General features: G+C 37.8%; 2 protein-coding genes across 4 annotated transcripts in view; both read right to left on the bottom strand.

The window, feature by feature from the left end:
* Window positions 1-3,903, bottom strand: part of LOC108669930 (neurochondrin homolog) — a 15,877-nt gene extending 11,974 nt beyond the window's left edge. Inside the window, exon 1 of one of the 3 annotated variants that reach the window (XM_018157372.2) lies at window positions 3,657-3,903. The gene's annotated coding sequence lies outside the window, so the exon portion shown is untranslated. Of the gene's footprint in view, window positions 1-2,067; window positions 2,245-3,656 lie in introns of those variants that run through there. The other 2 variants (XM_047881054.1, XM_018157371.2) reach the window with 2 other exon arrangements.
* LOC108669927 (crooked neck-like protein 1) lies at window positions 1,333-12,201 on the bottom strand (the record flags this gene model as incomplete). Its single annotated transcript, XM_047881053.1, has 9 exons — window positions 1,333-1,630; window positions 5,416-5,577; window positions 5,954-6,061; window positions 6,579-6,791; window positions 7,194-7,775; window positions 8,313-8,432; window positions 10,014-10,101; window positions 10,537-10,658; window positions 12,160-12,201. Coding segments are annotated over 9 exons (1,695 nt in total), but the record flags the coding sequence as incomplete, so codon positions are not given.
* Window positions 12,202-21,038: the final 8,837 nt, after the last annotated feature.

Here is a 21,038-nt window from a genome sequence, read left to right as displayed (position 1 = left end):
TCCATGATATGCATTCTGAATTTGAATTCATCATAATAAATTTTAGCTGAATGGATTTCCATTTTGCATTGTTTTTAGTGAACAAAAGTTCTCTGAGTATTGAGTATTCTGAATCTTTTATTAAGGTTGATAGTAGGAAAGCTATTTATTGTACTTTACCTACTCTACTTTGATAACTGTCTGAAACAATGTCTTATGTCTGAAATCATTTTTCTGAAATATATAAATAATTTATATGTCTTGCTGGGGAATAATTCCAAAATGGTTGCTTCTTCACTTATAAAGACGTTATTCCTGCCTGGATGGGCTCTTCCCTGGCTTATGAATACAGTTGTGCACATCAGCATACATCAGATTGATGTCACAAAACTTCTACATCTGAGTTTCTAAACACTATGGCAGGAGCTTTCATTCCATTCACCAAGCCTTCTCCCTCTGCTGTACACCTTCATGCAGAACAGTGCAATGTGATTGTGACAGAGTGATTCCAAGATACTCAGTTCTACCTCTGCTCGTTCAGATTCAAAAATTTTGGAATAACCACACATTTTAAACAGAAATGTTGCCTCAATAACAATGGGCAGGTTTTTAGGTTCCATTGTTGTTTTCTCATTACATAGGTTTCACGTTTTTGTCTTTCATGTATATTTTAGATTTTCAGTGATGATTATGCTTCTATTCAATAAAATTTCTGAAGGTGACAAAGCTGCTATCAGATATGTTTTCAATTAAGATTTGGCAAATATACTTGGCATTTTCTTTGCATTAAAATTCTTGGTAAAATATTTTTAAAAACATATTGACAAAGCCAGTCATGAAAATGACAGAGCAACTACCTTAGGACATGCATGCTTGATACAATTGCTGCATGACAAGTGTATATAAGTACAACTGTAGCAGTCCAGCTTAATATTTAAGATTTTGTATTAATAAATAAAAATATTTAGAAATTTAGAATTAGATTTAATTGTAATATTAGGAGACGAAGTGACAAGGAGGGACAGGTGAAAAGCAACAGAAACGAAGACACTCGAACAAGAGATCGCTCAGAGAAGAGACTGAGAAGGGAAATGTAAGGAATCCTACTTGCATATTAACTTAACCCCACAACTGAAACCCGCAGTCAGACACCGCGAGCTCAGCAGTGGGGCGCTCAGGAACAATCCCCCTAGGAGCGCGAAATCCCATAGGACTTCTGACGAGCAGACACCCGTCATAAGTCCCCCCTCCCCCGAGGGGGTTGAGGGTTTTCTGATTGATCATCGCGAGAAGTGCGTTGTCCAAAATTAAACTAAATAGGAAAGAAGAGCGTCAAGAATTTAATAGAATAGGACCATTTTGACTTTTTTTATTCATCCACGCTGACAATTTCTTAATTTTGAACCTTTTCTTCTGTACCAAAGCTTTCTTCATATTCTTTCCAAGCCTCCAGCAGCATGATCCGCTGCTCTTTCTCTTCACACGACCGTAAGATGTTGTAGGCCTTTTGGTATATTTTTCGCGCCCTGTCACCGGAGTCGGGGATATTTTGCTCGGTACGTGCGTAACTCAGCCAAACATTGACGCGTTGCGTGCGCTGGAGGAGGCGCTCGTACAAGGCACGTACTCGAGGCCACTCTTCTTCTTGCACCTAGAAGAGGGGGAGAAAAATCAGTGCACATCGCCAAATATAAAAATACTCACGCTTCACTTCTTTCTACAGACATAGCAACAACTTCAGACAACAATAGCAACGTATTTCAGGACAACAATAGCAACATATGTCATCCCTTGGCTGATTACTAATTAAAACTTAAACCCTATGGTCGAAATTGCCCTTTCTATATATTTGTATGCGGAGTCATCTCCTTATGACTCGATATCACCAATCATTAGGCTATCGTATCATCATACCCTTCATTGCTTTAGTATTTGAAGACAATTTTATGATATAATTATTGCTCAGCAGCCCAAAAGTTACAGATGAAGATTTATCACAATTTCACAAAACATAAATTTTCTAAGTTTGTTTGCATCACACAACTGACAGTCTGACACAAGTGCACTACAGAATAAGTTTAATATTACCTGTGTATATTGCGCAAGGCTTAGTACAAGCTGTAATAGTGTAACTGTTGCCTTTCCAGTTGTTCAGAACTTCAGTTGGCGGAGCTTAAATAATAACACGTGATTGCCGACGATTGCGTTCACGTCATACGTCTGACCAAATAGCGCTGGTACTTGAACAATTGCAATGGTAGAACAGGAATGAATTTTTCCACCACCGATCAAAATGATATGAAAATTGTGTCAAAATTATTTTGCAATTTACACGTCACAATCGACCAGCTAGAATAATTTTGGATATGACTGACAAGCACTTTCAATAATTTCTTCTGAAATTTGGGTCATGCGTTCAATGAGTAAACTTAATTCCTTCTTAAAAAAATCAACTAAAATTTCCATTAGTTCTTAAATTTATTTTACAACAATCGTTTTAGGGGAGCGTCTAAGGTCAAATTTATCTCGGTTATTTACAGACGGATCGATTCGAAATTTGGTACACGTATGTAAAAAGGAATTCTAAGACTTTTTTATTCGTGTGAATTTTTCGAAAAAATGAAAGAAAACGTGAAATTCATAGATTATTAATGCGTCATTTTATCCTCCTCGTCATTTCGTTGTTTTTGCCACGATCGAGAATCAATAACGTGCCTTAATTAAACAGATACGGCTTAACCAACTTGACATTAGAGATATCAAGAAATTAACTAACGTAAAACCTGAGGGGTTGAGTTAGTTAAGTCGCCAGATGTTTACTAGCAATTCAGCTATTTAGCTATCTCGCACCGAAAGTCAAGATGAACATCACTAAAGAGGTGGAAGGCCTCAGTATCGAAAGATTCTCAAATTCAAAATTGTTACCATGGTCAGGAAGATGTGCCAGGTGCGCGGGAATTTATTTTGTCATTTTAACGACCTGCGCGGTGCGCCGTACTACGTTGGTAAAAAATGCGCCGTGCGCCGTACTTTAGAAAGCTAAAATAGTTCTACTATTTTAGTAGACAATATACGCGAGTATATTGACTACGCAAGTCGAACTGACAATAATAAAATGTAAGACATGTCCGGGTTACTTCTGACTCTTCAGGTTGTCCGCCTTCTCGATACGGAACGTATGGTAATCGTAAACAGCAGCTTTTAAGCCTTTTATACATACGAAATGTAAACAGGCGGTGTTCAGTGTTGCCATATGACTTTGGAGAAAATTTCTTCTAAAATAAAAATGGCCGGGATTGCGCAAACACATGCGCGAAGATAATCACTTTTCATTACATTGCGCCAACTGTGCACAGCAATAGCTTAAAAAAAGTGAAAATGCGCGGGAAAATTCACCGAAAACATACATCATCCTGAGTGTGGATCTTATAAGGTGTATAGCCTATACAGTAAACACTTGCCATGGAGCAATTGTATCAAGCATGCTGCATGCATGTCCTAAGGTAGTTGCTCTGTAGAAGCTGCAAACCTGCAAAATTCAAGATTGGAAAATTCCTACTCATTATCAAAATCTCACAGCTACATTTTAATAAATTTATAATTTTTTAGCTTCATCATGCACTTCAACATAAGATCTGTGGTATAGAATTCACCTTAGTGCACAATTCACAGTTTACCTTGGTGCACACTGCAAAATCAAGTTTCCAAATGTGTTAAAAATTTGCTGGCGACTGGCGAGTCATAGAATGATAGACGTCGCTTGCGACTCGTGTTAATGTTATGATTCTGTTAACAAAGTAAACAAAATACAAATTTCCGAAAGCCTAAAGGCCAACGCCCAACGGGACTGAGACTAAGCTAGATCATAGTAGATGCTATCAAGCTAAAGTAAAGTAAAGGGCATGACACAATTTGCACGCATTATTGCTCAGCAGCCCAAAAGTTACAGATGAAGATTTATCACAATTTCACAAAACATAAATTTTCTAAGTTTGTTTGCATCACACAACTGACAACTTCATATTATTTCCAAGCCTCCAGCAGCATGATCCGCTCTTCTCTCTCTTCACACGACCGTAAGCTGTTGTAGGCTTTTTGGTATATTTTTCGCGCCCTGTCACCGGAGTCGGGGATGTTTTGCTCGGTACGTGCGTAGCTCAGCCAAACATTGACGTGTTGAGTGCGCTGGAGGAGGCGCTCGTACAAGGCACGTACTCGAGGCCACTCCTCTTCTTGCACCTAGAAGAAAGAGGGAGAAAAATCAGTGCACATCGCAAAATATAAACATACTCTGATACTCACGCTTCACTTCTTTCTACAGACATTACAACTTCAAACAACAACAACAACGATAGCAATAGCAACATATGTCATCTTTTATCACATATGTCGTCCGGACATATGTTGTCAGCAACATATGTCAGGACAATAATAGCAAATATATCATCCCTTTGCTGATTAAAAATTAAACTCTACGTTCGAAATTTCCCTTTCTATATAATATTTGTATGCTGAGTCATCTCCTTATGACTCGATATCACCAATCATTAGGCTATCGTATCATCATACCCTTCATTGCTTTAGTATTTGAAGACAATTTTATGATATGTTGTAGCACGGGATACCAAAATTACACTCCTAATATCATACGGTAATATCATAAGGTTTATACACGAGGCGACTAGCAGCGTCGATTAGTTGAGTCGATTCAACTAATATTTGTGATGATTAACGTCTTCAGAGGCAGCTAGCTGGTGCATTGCACGCAAAGCACCTCAAGTTTTTTCAAGGCAGTCGAGTGTGCCCAGTGCCGCCTCGGGCCTTTGTAGTGTGCACAATTGCGTCGCTCTCTCTCTTGCTTGTCTCGTAGCCGCTGTAGTGCGTACAACTGTGTAGCTCTCGCTTGCTTCCACAATGCACACACCTTACTCGACAACTTCAACCGTCGCACTGGCGCTGGCGGTAGCGGACTGTAACGAAAACACTCTCCTAGTGTATAGGCTCTCAGCCTGCAAAACTATAGTCGACGCGACTAATCGACGCGACTAGTCTCCGCGTGTATAAGCACCTCTAATTCAAATTCTGTAAATAGCAAAATCTTTAAAACGAAGACCAGCACCGAGAAAATGTAGCACTGATTACTGCCAGATAACTTCCCTTCTTTACAGATTCCTTTCAATATATTATTGTTAACTCTGGCCATTAGGAACTCATATCATGTATCCGTCAACCGTTATTTCCAATTTTATTACAAAAAATGTTAAAATAGTAAAACATTCGAATATATTTTAAATTTGTTTATCCTTTCTTATCTAGCTTAAAAGCAATATTTCTTTCAGGTTTATACGAAAAATGTAATGGAACTTTGGAACCGCTTTGATAGAAACAAGTTAAGAAAACACATGAGAACCAAAATATCAGATAGTAAAGTCTCACCTCGAAGTCAATGTAAGCTTTCCACATGTACTCCGGCATGTCAAGTCGTGGCTGCTTGACGGCGAGTTCATAGATCGCTCGAGCTCTCTGAGTGTCGCTCAACATCGCCTCAAGAGTTGCGAACTGAATCCAACACTTGCTGTTCTCAGGATCGAAGAAGACCTGTAGTGATGTTTTAAAATTAGTGAGAGTGTGTGATAAGAATAATTTAAAATATAGATGTAACTTTTAGAAGTAATGTGCACACAAAAACTTATAGTACAACCCATTTCGTTAATTGAAACCCAACTCTAAAATGTGTTTATATTTTCAATAGCTTATTAAGACCTCGCATTCATAAAATTTCTCAGTAAGTTTTTGGTACCTATACCGCCGATAGTCATGCTAATGCACCGCGTCTAAGTTTATCATACCCAACACACAACGCAACGCCAAAAAATAAATTGAAATTGCCAATGCCCGGCCTTATAGCCAGCTCTTCTCTTCTCGGCGCAGCTACCGTCTATTGCTTCAGCAGCTACCAGCTGTATCAACTCACCCATTTCTCGTACAGTTTCCGGCATCTGTCAAACTCTCTGAGTTTAATTTCGAGGTCGATGTAACCACGGAAGAGCTTGTGTTTAGGGCACATACCAATGGCACGACCCTAGGAAAAGAGAAAATGCAAATTTAATGTAAAGAGCAGCACAGCCATCGGAACCAAAATTCTGGAAGATTTGCCGTTATGCCGACATAATCTAAGTGAGAAAATGAATCATCAACCATTTTGAAGTCGGAAAAATTAAGAAAATTCTGAAAATCATGTGTAAATAAGGAATAACTTTCATTTCTCAGTGCCGTATTCCTGCAAGTATTGACTATAATAAACACAAAGAAAACTTCTGAGGTCTTATAAATCCTGCCTGCCAATCTCGTTCGTTCTATATGAATAGATTTCCATTGTATTAAAACTCTTATTTATAACGGTTGCTACATTGAATAATGGTACTTATATCCATATGAAGCCCAGAAGCAAAATTCAAAAAAGCTGGTAGCTAGAATGACATAATCTGGGACGTTGAAACAAACGATGTTATAAGGAAGTTCTATGCCGTTCGTAACACGATACCTCAAAGTCTTTGAAGCAGCCTTAGTTCCAAATTATCATCAATTCCACAACATACCAGGGTTTTTCTCGCAGCCGTGAGGTTTTTACGCCGGATTTCAAATTTTGCATAAAGCAACCAAATTTCGGCAAAGGTGAAAAGTTTGTGAGGGATGAGCTGCAGACACTTGTTGTAGACGTTCCTTGCTCTGTCCATGTCCTTGGTGACGCACTCCTCAAACACAGCGTAGAATATCCACAAGTAGATGTACCTCCGCCAATGCTGTTTCTCCTGCACATTTTTACTGAACGTTAATGCAAATATTTTGGCCTAGCAAAGGGAAATAATCTCAAATTTTTTCTTTAACATTCATCAAAAAGTTATGTGTCACTATGAAATGCAAATAGAATCTGCACTTGCTTCATATAGAAAATTAGATTCGCTTAAAGACGATGTGCCTAGCTGGAAAATATAAATTTATAGTGAAAAGCCTCTAAATATTCACTCAAACCAATAAAACCATCCAAATACTCAGGGAATTATGCTTGTCCATAATTATGAGTTCCACAAGTAATAAGTTTGGCAGCTAAGAGGTCAAACAGAAACATCTCAGGGATCATCAATTGGAAATATGTCTCTGTCAGTTAAAGTACCAGGATATTAACAACTTAGTCCTAATTCATGATGAATCACCTTGACTGGAGGAATGCATGTAATTGCTTTCTCATATGTCTCACGAATGAGATCAACGTTGCCATCGGCTTCCAGCATACGCACGTAGTCAAACCAAGTGTCATAGTCCAGATTATTCTTCTCAAGTGCTTCTTCATACTGAAATTTTCTCTTGCTGGTGATCACATCATCTATAGATGACCTGTCGCCGTACTTTTTCTCATGTCGAGTGTATTCATTGTAGAGATTAAGGCACTGATCTTTAGACATATGATCGAGGGCATACTTATAAATGGTTTTGGCTCGTTCATGTTCTTTTTGGTTCTCCTCGAACTTGGCAAAAGCAATGAACAGACTTTCATCCATGTGGTCATCGCCATAGAACTCGATTGCTCGCTCGTAGACGAATCTGGCGCTGTTGATGTAACCGTGGTTCTCTTCGAAACGCGCGTATTTGATCCAATTCTTGGCCTCAGGATGTACGTATATGAAGCGCTCATATATGGCCCTGGCACGGTCCAGCTCCTTGTACCGCAGCTCGAACTTGATGTAAGTTCGCCACGCTTGTTCTTCAGGTTCCCACTCCATCCATCGTTCAAAGATCTGCCAATTTAGAGTAATAATAAAATTCACCATATTTTCGGCATCAAAATATGATCAAATACTCTAAAGTTGTACAATAGAAATATTTTTAATCACTGCATTTGTGCGCAGAAATACATGGACTGCAATAAAGTATTCATTATTACCTAATTACTTTTAAAAGCAACAAAGCCCATTGTTCAGCATATATGTACAACAAATGAAAAAGTATAGATTTATCCATTTAGTTTAGTAAGAAAGTTTAGATTGTCACTTTAGTTTAGCGAGTTACTCGCAATAAGAACTGAAAGAGCCTGGATATTTGCAGGTGTAACGAGCTAATTATTTGACTCTAAATCTCCATGGTAACAAATATTTTAATTCACTACAATAATATTAGATATAGGTTTAGAACTTCCTGCTTCCCGGTAAGTAAATTTTGTCAAAACAAGTTATAACAACAGAGAGTAAATAAAAATTCAAGATAGATCACTAGCGACCCTTATTTACTGGATATACATGACTTAAAATTCTAGATATGTAATGTGTATAAGGCACCTCTCTTGCACCAGCAGGGTTGCGCAGCATCTCTTCCATGTAGGTGTACTTGTACCAGAACTGGCTGGCTTGGGGCAAGAGCGTCACTCCGCGATCCCACACATTGCGGGCGTGGTTAACCTGCACAATAATTACTGGTTAACTAGACATAAGAATGACTCAAATGGAATACACGACTCATTATTTAAGGGAGACTTCTGACTTGGTATGAAATACACCAAATTTAATCTCAACAGCACCAAAAATGCAAGCCGTGGCAATCGGCAACATGAGGATGTGTTGTCAGGATGACATACCCAGGGTGTATTATTGTGTATTATTATTGGCCCAGGGTGTTGTGTAATGCAATATACTGGTTCTGGCTGGTCAGCCGGCCAGTGATGGTCTTGGAACTACCTTAAAAAAACTGATGTATCAAAATGGGACCAACGATCACCCATTCCCATCTCAAGTTGCCACTAACAGGATGGGTAATGAAAACACACACAACACATCTTCCATTAAATACGCAACTAAAGTGCTAAGTAAAATTTAAGAACAATGTGCTGATGAAAATCATCACTATCCAGCAGTGGAGTACATTGGTGATATTATATTGATGACTCACGCTTAGTAATATTCAAGAACAATGTGCTGATGAAAATCATCACTATGCAGCAGTAGAGTACCTACGTTATCAATATTATAATGACGCTTCGAAAGCGAGTGATCAGTATTTTGAAGCTCCTAGAGAACTTTCAACTACAAGTGGAATATTGTGTTCACCTGCTTGCAGCGCATCTCCATCTCAGCATACTTGAGCCACAGCGTGATGTTGTGATGCTCCACGTCAAGCGCGCGTTCATAAACTGACCTGGTAACAAGAGGGAATTCTCAAACTTACAAATTAATTAAAGATTCCAAAAAGATGACCAAGATAAAAACATGGATAGTAAAAATCCTTGTGTTGCTAAGCCTAGCACAACTGAAGACCTTTAATTTATATCTATCCTCTTTTAACCTGGCTATTTTCCACATAGATGCAAAACTTTCCTTGAAAAATTATAGTAGGTGAATTAGATTTAACCTGACAGTGTAAGTGAAGCAGCACTTCGACAAATTGAAAGTAACATTGTAAATTGAGGATCATTGTAAAGTAAATAATTTGTCTGATGTTATGAACACGACTCATGATATTAGGGAGACTTCGGACTTGGTATGAAATATACCAAATTTAATACCAAAAATGCTAGCCGTGGCAATCAGCAACGTGAGGATGTGTTATGTCAGGATGACTGAGTACCAGGTTGAGCCACACTGTTTTGTAATGCAGTATAATGGTTGTAGCTGGTCAGCGGGCCAGTGATGGACGTGGAACTACCTTAGAAAAACTCATCTATCAAAATGGGACCAACGATCACCCATGCCCTTCCCAAGTTGCCACTACCAGGATGGGTAATACAAACACACAACACATTTCAATTAAACCCGCAACTGAAGCGCTTTGTAAAATTTAGGACCAATGTGCGGATGAAAATCATCACTATTCAGCAGTAGAGTACATTTAAAGCGAGTCGTCAATATTTTGCAATCTTCTAGAGAATATTTTGCAATCTTCTAGAGAATATTTTGCAATCTTCTAGAGAATATTTTGCAAGCTTCTAGAGAATATTGCACTAGCTTCTATAGAAGTTTTAACTACAAGTATAAGATTGTGTTTACCTGCTTGCAGCGCATCTCCATCTCAGCATACTTGAGCCACAGCGTGATGTTGCGATGCTCAACGTCAAGCGCGCGCTCATAAACTGACCTGCCAACGAGCGCGAATTTTTTAACTCATGAATTTATTATAGATTCCACAAAGTCGACCAAGATAAAAACATGATAGTAAAAAACTTGTGATGCTAGGCCTAGCACAACTAAAGATCTTTTATTTATATCTATCCTCGTTTAACTTGGATATTTTCCACAAAGATACAGCACATCCCTTGAAAAGTTGTAGCACCTGTAGGTGAAATAGACAACCTGACAGTGTAACTAAAGTAACATTTCGATAAATTGAATGTAACACGTGTAAATTGAGATCATTGTAAAGTGAATACGTAATTTGTCTGAGGTTATGCCAGTACTCATTTGAGACGCCTACATAGGCACAAAACCTTGTAAATAAAATAACCTTATGGCCGATTATTCAGGAAATAAATCCTATTTTTGCCTGCAAATAAGGCTAAATTTCTCAGCTTACCGAGCTCTACGTATTTCTCCTTGTTCCTCTTCCCATTTGGAGTACTTGAGCCAGTTGGAGACATTGCCGCGGTTCTTGCGGATGTTGTCTTCAAATGCACGCCTTTTCTTTAGTCGATATTCCTGGAAAAACACAATCAGGCAATGAATAAATCAAATTTAATTGAGGTTCCATCAAAATAGAGAGAAATATAATGGTGATAATAGCCTTAAAGATGTAACTGGACCATCGTGCAATATAAAGGAAAGGACTGATTACACTATGAAATACATTTCTGATGATATTAATCAAAAATAATTAAAAAATTCTGATTAAAACGGCATTATACAATAATTAGTGATGATCAATATCAACAGGTTTATTTGGCCTAAGAATCAATTAGGAAAATTGTTTTTGAATTGAATGAAAATTGACCAAGGTTGGCATGTGATGCTGTTAGATACGTTATGTTACGGCAGGAAGCTGTGGCAATCTGGCAAGGTGTTTTGTTAATATTACTAATATAGTCTCCTTAATAAAATAAAAATAATTCCAAGAGTAAACTTTACACTGCTGGTCAATTGTACATAAATGTAGATATAAAGTGTCTCCTTTCATGCTATTGGATACTCAAAAACCAATGATGTTCAATTTTCATCAACATTGTTTAATGGTGGACAGAATTTACACAGCTGTGATCTGAGCCAAAGCCAAATTTTTGTCTACAATATAGACTAAATTTGGCTTGGGCTCAGATCACAGCTGTGCAAATTCTGTTCAGCATTGAAGAATGTTGATTAAAATTGAACATCATTGGTTTTTGGGTATCCAATAGCATGAAAGGAGACACTTTAGTTCTACATTTATGTACAATAAAGACTATAACTATAAGTATTACATTGAAATCATACATCTCTCTGTAGCGTGATGATGCTGCACACTACTGCGACTTATTTAATGAACTAATTCTTGCCAACTGTATTTTTTCTGGACAATTGTGGAGTAGTTGTTTATGAGCACATGATAGGTGTCATCAAGATGTTAAGAAACAATGAAGTAGAAACTAGGCACATTGAGTCCCAGAATGATAAACTAGTCCTGGTGTCCTCAGAGGGAGTACAAGAAGCCAAACATAGCATAAATTGTTTTCAAGCAAATAGATACTTTTTTAAGTTGTCACATGCTACGTCATGCTTTAAATTTCAATGAGAAATATAACCTAGCAGATGAATGCTAATATATTAGAAAGCAGAAAAAGAAATATAATCATGACATTGTATTAGTACATATTTGTGATGGTAAAACTAATTTTCACAGAAAAATTCACTGTGGTAAACATTCTTGTTTTGCAGATATTTTTCTGCCCCATTCAAAGGTGTCAATTTTATTCTTTAAACAATGAGGCTAGCATATTTTTTTAAGCAAATGAACATTTCAGACGCCTTCATTTCAAATTCCAACCAATTAGAACATAAAACAGTGAGATGTAAATATCCGTCAATGAAAATTCAACTTCCACATAACTATAATCTCATGGGATGCTGAATTGTAAAAATATAAACCACATGATCAGTACCAGCGTATCTAACTCACAGTCACTGGAAACATAAATAAAGAGAAATTGCTTCAAAGTGATTTAATTACCTGCAGTTCCTCAGGGTCTGCAATTTTCTGTCTTGGAGGTGGAGAGATTCTGTTCTCTGCCAAACAAATATCAAATCTGTGCAAGTTCAGAAGCTGATGATCAGAGCCTGCTTTAAATATAGACTTCCAACTAAGAGATAATTCTGGAAAAAATATAAATAAATATAAGGTACAGTAGTTATTAAATGTATAAAATGTCTCACTCATTTAACCCTACAGCAGTTGACTCATAAGATACATAGCATCTGTTAAAGGCTCAGGAAGACTCGATACATCCTATGTTTAGTGCTTGAGGCTATGATGCCTATGCCGGTCACCAATTCTCTGTTCCTTGTTAAATAGCAAGCATCACTCACAAATATACTCTGAAAATAAAATATAAGCTTTCAAATAAGTTTGCCACATACAGTACCTACCCAATAATAGATGCTATTTACCCATGATTTTAAATTCTAGAAGATGTAAATCTCTTAAAGTTAATTATTAGAATAATAATCTAGAATTCTATTTCTTCACAATTTATTATCCATAATACAAATAGTGATTTTCCATTTTCATAAACTTTCTTCTTCTTTTAAGGCAGTCATGGAAGGTATATGTAAAATAAATGTTAATTATACAATACACCACAACATGAAAATTCCAACTTTTAATTCATTTTGTGTATTATTGGACCAGCCAGCCATCAAAACTTAGTTGGACCATCACTTGATGGGAAGTGAGTGATATATTTCTTCCATTACTGAACTCATAATAGGGCCATTGCATTTTAGTAAATTTCTTCCTTTCTTGTTCACCACTTTTAATTTAATTTAATTTAATTGATTGAGCTCCACTTATTCCTACCATTAATACTTAGTTCAGTGTGCCCTAGCCTATGGTTATATTTTTGATAAAAAAAATACTTCATTAGGCTGTTTTTACTACTGTAGGAGTTTGTGTTGCATCCATTACTAATAAAATGGATTAAGCTCTCACACATTGGGTTCATTGTAATAAGTTTAGGTTGTTTTGAGAGAAATTGAGATGATAGACAAGATGAGAAATTTCTGGAAGAAAAATAACAGGACAGGATAAAATTAGTCCCGGAATTAATGTATGAACAGGGAAGAGACTTGTGTCCCGGACTTCAAAACTCGTGTCCAAGCAATTATGAAACGATATGAGACAGGTAGAAATGAAACAAGAAATAATGTAACAAGACGAGACATACCTTGAATATTGGATACAAAACGAGGCGTTCTGAGCAAGGAATAACAAGTTAGCTGCTGATTGTTAATGGGCATTTGCCAGTCATATGCAGATGTGGGGACATCTGGCTGCCAAACATATTTTGCAGTTAAATTAGTGTGCAGATTTGACTATGTATGGCTGAATATTGAGTGGATGTTGCTGTTAAGCCTTTAACTGCACCTTACGCAAGAATTGTACTAGTTCAGTACGCGTTCCAAATGAGTTCAGGTGCGCATCGCAAGTTAGTGACACATTGTCTAGTAGTCTGACAATTAGAAGACTGTGAAATGGTTCTCCTTTCTCAGCCATGCAAGATGCCAAGGGTTGAAGGCAATATTTGAAAAAGTTTATAACAGCTCAAAGCCAGTGAGACTCATGATGACAGAGGAGTAAACCAGACTAGCAGCCAGTGTAAACTATGTGTCAATATTTACAAGGCTAATGATGGAACACATCCTTCAGAACCTCTACCACTACAAAATGTCATATAGCAGAAGGGTTGGCAATGATTAAATCATGTGATTAAATCAATTGATTTTTTTATAAAAAAATCATGATTTTTTCGATTTTTTTCATATATTTAAATATATTGAGTGGCAGTCTTCAATTTATATTGAGATATTGTTATTCATGGTTTAGTACCATCAAACGGGGTAAAAAGGGACGGGTGGGGTAAATAGGGATGCACGTCCCACATTTCGTAGAAATGTTGTAGCAGCTAAACTAATCAAAATATTGCAAAACTAATAATAGTGGCATAAACTTCAACATTTTTACTATCTATTATGTATAAAGCTAGTAAAGAAATCAAACATTTACTATCTTTCAAAAATTGCTGAATAAAAGTGTGAAAAGTGCGATTTTGGAAAAGTACCTCTGCTAAGGTCTGGAGCAAAAAAAATATTTGCCGTATTGAAAAATTTTACTTACATAAAAGTTGCACCCAGGTGTCGGCTCTAAAACTTAATAGACAGAATTTGCCTATTTCATTCCAAAAGAAAATGGCAGCCATTTCCGCATGACAAGGTAAAAAGGGACACCCCCCAGGGTAATTAGGGACACTCTTAAAAATGCATTTACAGTAGAACCTCAGTTAGCAAAGGCTCCAGTTAACATAAAAATTGATTAACAACAAAGAATTTTTATTACATTTACCTTGCTCAGAAAAAAATTCACTTCTTGAAAAATTGGTGCATCATCAGTCGTCACAAAATTGCACATAGAAAGCTATACATAGAATTGTGCACCGGGCATCATAGAATGAAAAGTAATTGACCTAAACTATGATTTATTTCTTCAAAACATATGATGGTTGTCACTAAAACATTATTTTCTGTTTCAGGTATGTTTTTCACAATCTTTTTTGTTATAGTGATATCACTTGACCTGATTAAAATTGTGCAAAATTACAAACCATCCTTTAAGCTTACAGATACAGAAGAAATGATACATGGCTGCTAATATGAAGCTTGCAGTGGACAAGGTCGTTGTCAATGCTCAATGGCATGTCCATGGATACAGTAATATCACATTAATAATATGGTAATTAATGAATATGGTAATATAATATCAATAAAGGAAAAACAAGTAAAAATCACAGAAAATGTCATTTATTTTACATCTACATCATCTACAATGAAAGAGGAGGACTTCAAAGTACTGTTAGTAATAGATGAGTACACTCTGCATGCTTCAAACTTTTTAAAATTAACTTTTATTGCAAGTGTCCCGGATTACCCCGTTCCCAGGGGTAAATAGGGACGGTTTTATTTTGCATCTGGCACGGTTTTATTTTGCGTCTGGCACCACAGTAAGATTTCTGGTACGTTCGGTGGATCAGGTTGCAGTGAAGCTTGTTCGGCAATCAGTTGCAATGAGTGTAACACTTTAAGTGTTGTATTGCGTGGAGAGTAGGGGATATACTATCAAAGTATATCGCTTACTCTCACGGCGACCAGTCAGCACATGCTATATACCGTCAACCGGGGCTACTCGGGACAGGCAGGGCTACTCGGGACAGGCCTATGACACGGCGTAAAACTGTTGTAGTAGCGAAACTAATTGGAATATCGCAAAACTAAAAATAGTGGCGTAAACGTAACTATTTTTCCTATCTAGTATAAAGGAAGTCGAAAAATACTACATTTACTTGCTTTGAAAAATTAACCCCATTTTACGGTATTTTTTTTGTTATAGTGAAATAACTTGACTCAATTAAAATTGTGCGAAATTACAAACCATCCTGTAAGCTTACAGATACAGAAGAAATGCTACATGGCTGCTGATATGAAGCTTGCAGTGGATAAGGTCATTGTCAATGCTCAATGGCATGTCCATGGATACAGTAATATCATATTAATAATACGGTAATTAACGAATATGGTAATATAATATCAATAAAGGAAAACCAAGTAAAAATCACAGAAAATATCATTTATTTTACATCTACATCATCTATAATGAAAGAGGAGGACTTCAAAGTACTGTTAGTAATGGATGAGTACACTCTGCATGCTTCAAACGTTTTAAAATTAACTTTTATTGCAAGTGTCCTGGATTACCCCGTTCGCAGGGGTAAATCAGGACGGTTTTATTTTGTGTCTGGCACCTTACAAATAGCAAGATGCCATTGGATAGCCAATGGCACTACCGTCAAAACCGTTTGACGGTAGTGAATGGGGAGTTATAATCCCTACCATCAGCCTAGCTGCTAATGATCAGATTATGCAGGTTTGCTGGAGCCCGTATTTGACCTCTCTGCCCAGATTCCTGAAAAGTGTGGCAAAACAAATTGGCTTTGGCAAGTGTGGTACGGTATGCAGCAAATTTCCACCATCCGCTACAGGGTAGGCAGGCATGATATAACGAGAGCGCATTAAGCGTATCTTTCTCCATGCCACTCCAACAGGAGTGGTATATGTAATCTTGGAGAGGAATTCCCGCTTGTTAGAGCATTTACGTTTCATGATAACATTACGGGCTATAGCCTGACAGCATTTGTATTCTATTAAATTAGCCTGCATTGGACGTCTTTCCAGAGCTCTTCAAGCAAGGCGCCTGTTTCCGATTGCCTCTCCACAAGCTTGATCACACCAGGGAGAAGTCTGGTGGCCTGACTGCTTTCCAGTGGTTTGGGGGATGCAGGCAGATGCAGCATCAATAATTTGAGTGGTCACATCAACTGTTAAGTATTTTGACAGATGTTGGCAGTAGCTGGGTGGATGAAGCAACAGCTTTGGAGAAATTCTTCAAACTTTCACTGGCTATCTTCCACCATGGAACTGGTAGCAATGAAAGAACATGAAGGGGAATTGTTGATGATGCTGATACTGGATAGTGGTCACTGCCAACATCTCTAAGGCAATTTAAATGGAAGTATGGGGAAGTATGTCTGATGACGCAATAAACAAATCCAGGCAGCTGCCTCTCCCTGTCTGTCTGTCTAGATATGTATGAAAGTCTACTTCATTTAGCAGAATCAAGGATGATATTAGTAGTAATTAATTACTCAAGAGATTACCCAGTGAAATCTGATCGGTGGCAAATAGAGGACAATAGCGGAGAATGGGCATTAAAATCCCCAGTTAGCAGGTACGGAGAGGTAAGCTGATTAGTGTAATGAGTGAATTCTTGTATGGTAACTGCTGCATTTGGATTGTATAGGTCAAGGATGGAGAAATAATTTCCTGAAGCCAATCATAACTTTACAGCCTGTAGTTCCAAAACGCCATCCCGGAAGCAATCCAAATTTATCTGCTGGAAGCAGAGCGACTGATGGACTAGGATACACAAGCCACTTCCCCCATGTGCAGCTCTATTAGCCCAAAGACATTGATAGCCTATAAAAGTTGGAAGGCATGCATCTTTAGCCCAAGTCTCAGTGAGACACATGATGCACAGCTTCAAACTACCGTATATAACAAGAGCTTTACTTCTGCAAGGCGTGCATATAGACTGTTACAGTTCAATGTTACAATAGATAAGGACATCAGATCAAGTGGAATATAAGGCTATTTCTGACTTATTTGATGGGTATTTGGTGGACCAATCTTTCTAATTGAATTTACTGTAGCAGACTTCTCTTTATCTTTGCTTGCTTTCTTCCCATGCCCCAGAACTGGACTTGCAATGGGCAGCGACTCTAGAGACTGGGGTTTAATCCCATTCTTTCCTCGTACACTGCGTTTACCTGGAGAGGCTGTTTTCTTGACTCCACCATCCACAGGATCTGTTCCATCTTCTTCTGTCATATCTGAGTCAGAAACTAGTTTGAAGAGCTGTCATCCACCCTTAGACAATCAAGATCTTCATCATTAGAGTAGAGTCATCATTTGAGGATGGCATGGATACACTGGGGGCCGTCTTGATGGTTTCCAGATTAGTAGTGGTAGAGTTTAGGATGATCTTATTTATTAAAGATGCAGTAAGAATAACACCAAAATGCTTCTGAATGGCATGGTTTATCAAAAAGCTAGTATTGGTAGGAGATTCCTTGTGCAATGGCAGAGAAAACAAATCTGTCAAGCAGCCCACCAGGCTGGATAGAAATTCAACAAGTGGAACAAAAGCCTTCGGTTCACAAGCTGCAACACAAGGAGCTGAGTTGAGGTTAGTAATACCATTAGATTCTTCCACTAAGGGCTGATTTGAGACTACTTGACTGTACATTGGAGAGGAGAATCCCTGAATGGGACTATTCAATTGGTGGTGGACATCAGCTGACACTCTCATATTATGTTTTCCCAAAAACCTCCGTCCATATCTCCTCTCAAAGCATACTGTATCTGATGGCAGATCTGCACGTGCATTCATCAAGCTAGTCATGTGAACAGGCATACCACCTTGCGAGGGGCGGTGAACCAAATCACTGTTCCCACGTATAAAATTGGTACTCACATTATTAATGTTGCTAGGTCTCACTTGTCATGCATGCCCTGGGCCTTAAGACACTCAGGAAGTTAGCTTTATGTGCTCCACCACAGTTGGCACATTTTGACTGCTTGCTTGTGCACTCCTTGTAATGATGTTCTTCAGCACACACGAGACATCTCTTCTTACTATTGCAGCCATCTGCTGACTGCCGAGTGACCATGCCGTTGGCCCACTGTGCAGAGAGTGGATGAATATTGCAAGATCTTTGGCGACGCTTCAGTAGCAAAATTCACGCCTTCAGAAGATCTTACCGACACATTTAGATTAAAATTCTTGCATTTATATTTGTCAGTCTTTTGCCAACTATTTAAAAAAGTAAGGTCTCCGGTATGTTGGATGGATCAGGATGCAGTGATGAGTGAAGCTTGTCTGGAAATCAGTTGCGATGAGTTCCTGCCAAAAAAAATGTAACCATCAAGTTCACGATTATGTAGTTGCAGTCATGTTAGAGCGGTCCTGCATCCACCCTCTGCACCCTGGCCATTGGCAATGGTAGCATTGCAATGGAAGAAAGATTTAGGGGCGGATGGAGTAGGCAATGTAACCAATTTTCATTCTATTAGGGAGCTGCCACCCTCAAAAATCATCCTAATTGAAATAGAGGGCATGCACTTACTTTCTAGATTTCTGCTTAACCTCTCCATTTTCACAAATTTACAAGGACTATCTACTTTAACACGCTTCTCCATAGCAGATATATCAGCTTTAATATCAACAGGACTACAGGAGTGATGACTCCATAACAATACCTTCCCTGGTTCCTGGTTGGGTTGACCATTGAGAGCAATCAGAGCATGTAACTGACCAAGGGCCAAGCTGAGTAAGTTGCAATAGACAAGCAATATCTTCTTCATTATCATTCATTAGCTGAACAGCAATCAATCCTTTTCAGTGATTTACTCAGACATCCAACACCTGCATCGCTCATCGCTGCATGGTTGAGCTTCCAATATTGCACAAAGCTGCTCAGCCTGCTCTGGTGAGGTCAACATCTGCTTAGAACTATTTTTATGGTGATAGGTCAGCTGGGCAGATGAGTATCACCTGTGAATCCCTTTGCTCAGTTGTGCTACGTAAATAAGCGTCTGCGTCAGCAGCGATAGTATTCTGACTTGATTGCTTAATAGGCATTGAGATTATTCTGGTATTGGGCCTCTTCGCTTTTCTTGATCACTCCCGACCCCAGCGGGCCGGCGACCCGACGTATCTCCAATTGGCATGGGCAAACTCTTGCATTTTCGACGTACTTCTGTAGTGGTTAGATAATATTCTAGTGTATAATCTCTAAGCTGAGAGATATTATAATTTCTTTGAGATTATTAGGTGTAAAGCTGTACTTTGTCGCATAGTTAATGCAGTAAATATGACGATGCTCATGAACTTTGGCTGATAGCTTCACAAATAACTAAGAGAAAATAACCATCTTCATAAGCCAGTTAATCATGGCCAGTCCATACCAATAAAAATGTTCCGATGATTTTACAATAGTTTTAAGCCCCAATAAGGGTAAATAATATTATTCTGTAAGTCATAGAATAAAAGTAAGCTAAAACCTTCTTCACGCAACTCTGGCAACATCGGAGCTCTGGAACCGTTGAAGGTTCTATTTTGAATCAAAGCGTGCGGTGCTCGGGTGAATTTAAAGACATCTCTAGGATACATATTCAATTACCACTGGGTAAGTAGAAAATTATTATTAATGATGTAACCTTGTTGTATGTAAACGACTAAACGTTCTGTGTGGTTACCCTAGCACTATATTTGAAAATGTTCTATAGGAGCCAAGTGCCTATAAAGGGCCAGCCTGCTGAACCCTCTGATGAACCGATCTGGCCTAGCCCCTAGTTCAAGATGAAAGATGACTCAGATGAGTACCGTAGAGCATTGCAGTATTACATCAATAGTAAACCTTTTAGCCTTTTGAGGGTGATTCTCATGGTAATGGTATTAATTATTATTATATTAATTGTGCCTAATGACAGTAATGTCAAGGAAACATTGAGTGGCAACATTAGATTCAGCCAGCATTGTCCTGGTTGATGACAAATTTGGAACAGAAATAGCATGATGTTCAATGGAGCGGGTTACATAAAATTGATTTAATTAAATTGATTTGATAGGTAAAAAGGAATAATCACATGAAATTGTAATTTAGACCATGATTTGGAAATTGATATAATTTAAAATAGAAACTTTAAATTGTAGTTTGAATTGGTAATACTTATATTTGGATGTACAATTAAATTTTATTTTGAAATGATATGGAATTATGATATTTTGGATATAACTATTAACTAATGATACATAAATTGAGCCTAAATTAACCATTGAAAACCACTTTAATAGTACCTATTCTGCTATTCATGCACTATGATTTGATTGATTTTGATACAGTTAGGTTCAATAATATTGAAGAGTCCATATATTTCTTGGTATTGTTCAAATGAGATATTCAATTACATTAATTTAATTGGGGCAAACTTAAGAAAATGAAATGGAATGAATTTTCAGGTTACTGATTGAAATGTTAATGATCAAAAGGACTATCCAACTAAGTTGTATTCTAAGATTAATCCCCTAATTACTGTCTTGATAAAATGGAAGATGAGTTGGTCAGACTGCTTGTTGTAGCTAAGTGAGAAGCGAGGGGACTCATGTAGAGCTTTAATCAACAAGAACGCAACATTCTGAAACAAAATAACACTAATATACAA

Source organism: Hyalella azteca, unplaced genomic scaffold (genome assembly GCF_000764305.2).
Source record: "Hyalella azteca isolate HAZT.00-mixed unplaced genomic scaffold, Hazt_2.0.2 contig6927, whole genome shotgun sequence".
Taxonomy (NCBI): domain Eukaryota; kingdom Metazoa; phylum Arthropoda; class Malacostraca; order Amphipoda; family Hyalellidae; genus Hyalella; species Hyalella azteca.
The sequence above is the reverse complement of the archived record's forward strand: the minus strand, read 5'-3'. Positions and strand labels throughout refer to the sequence as shown.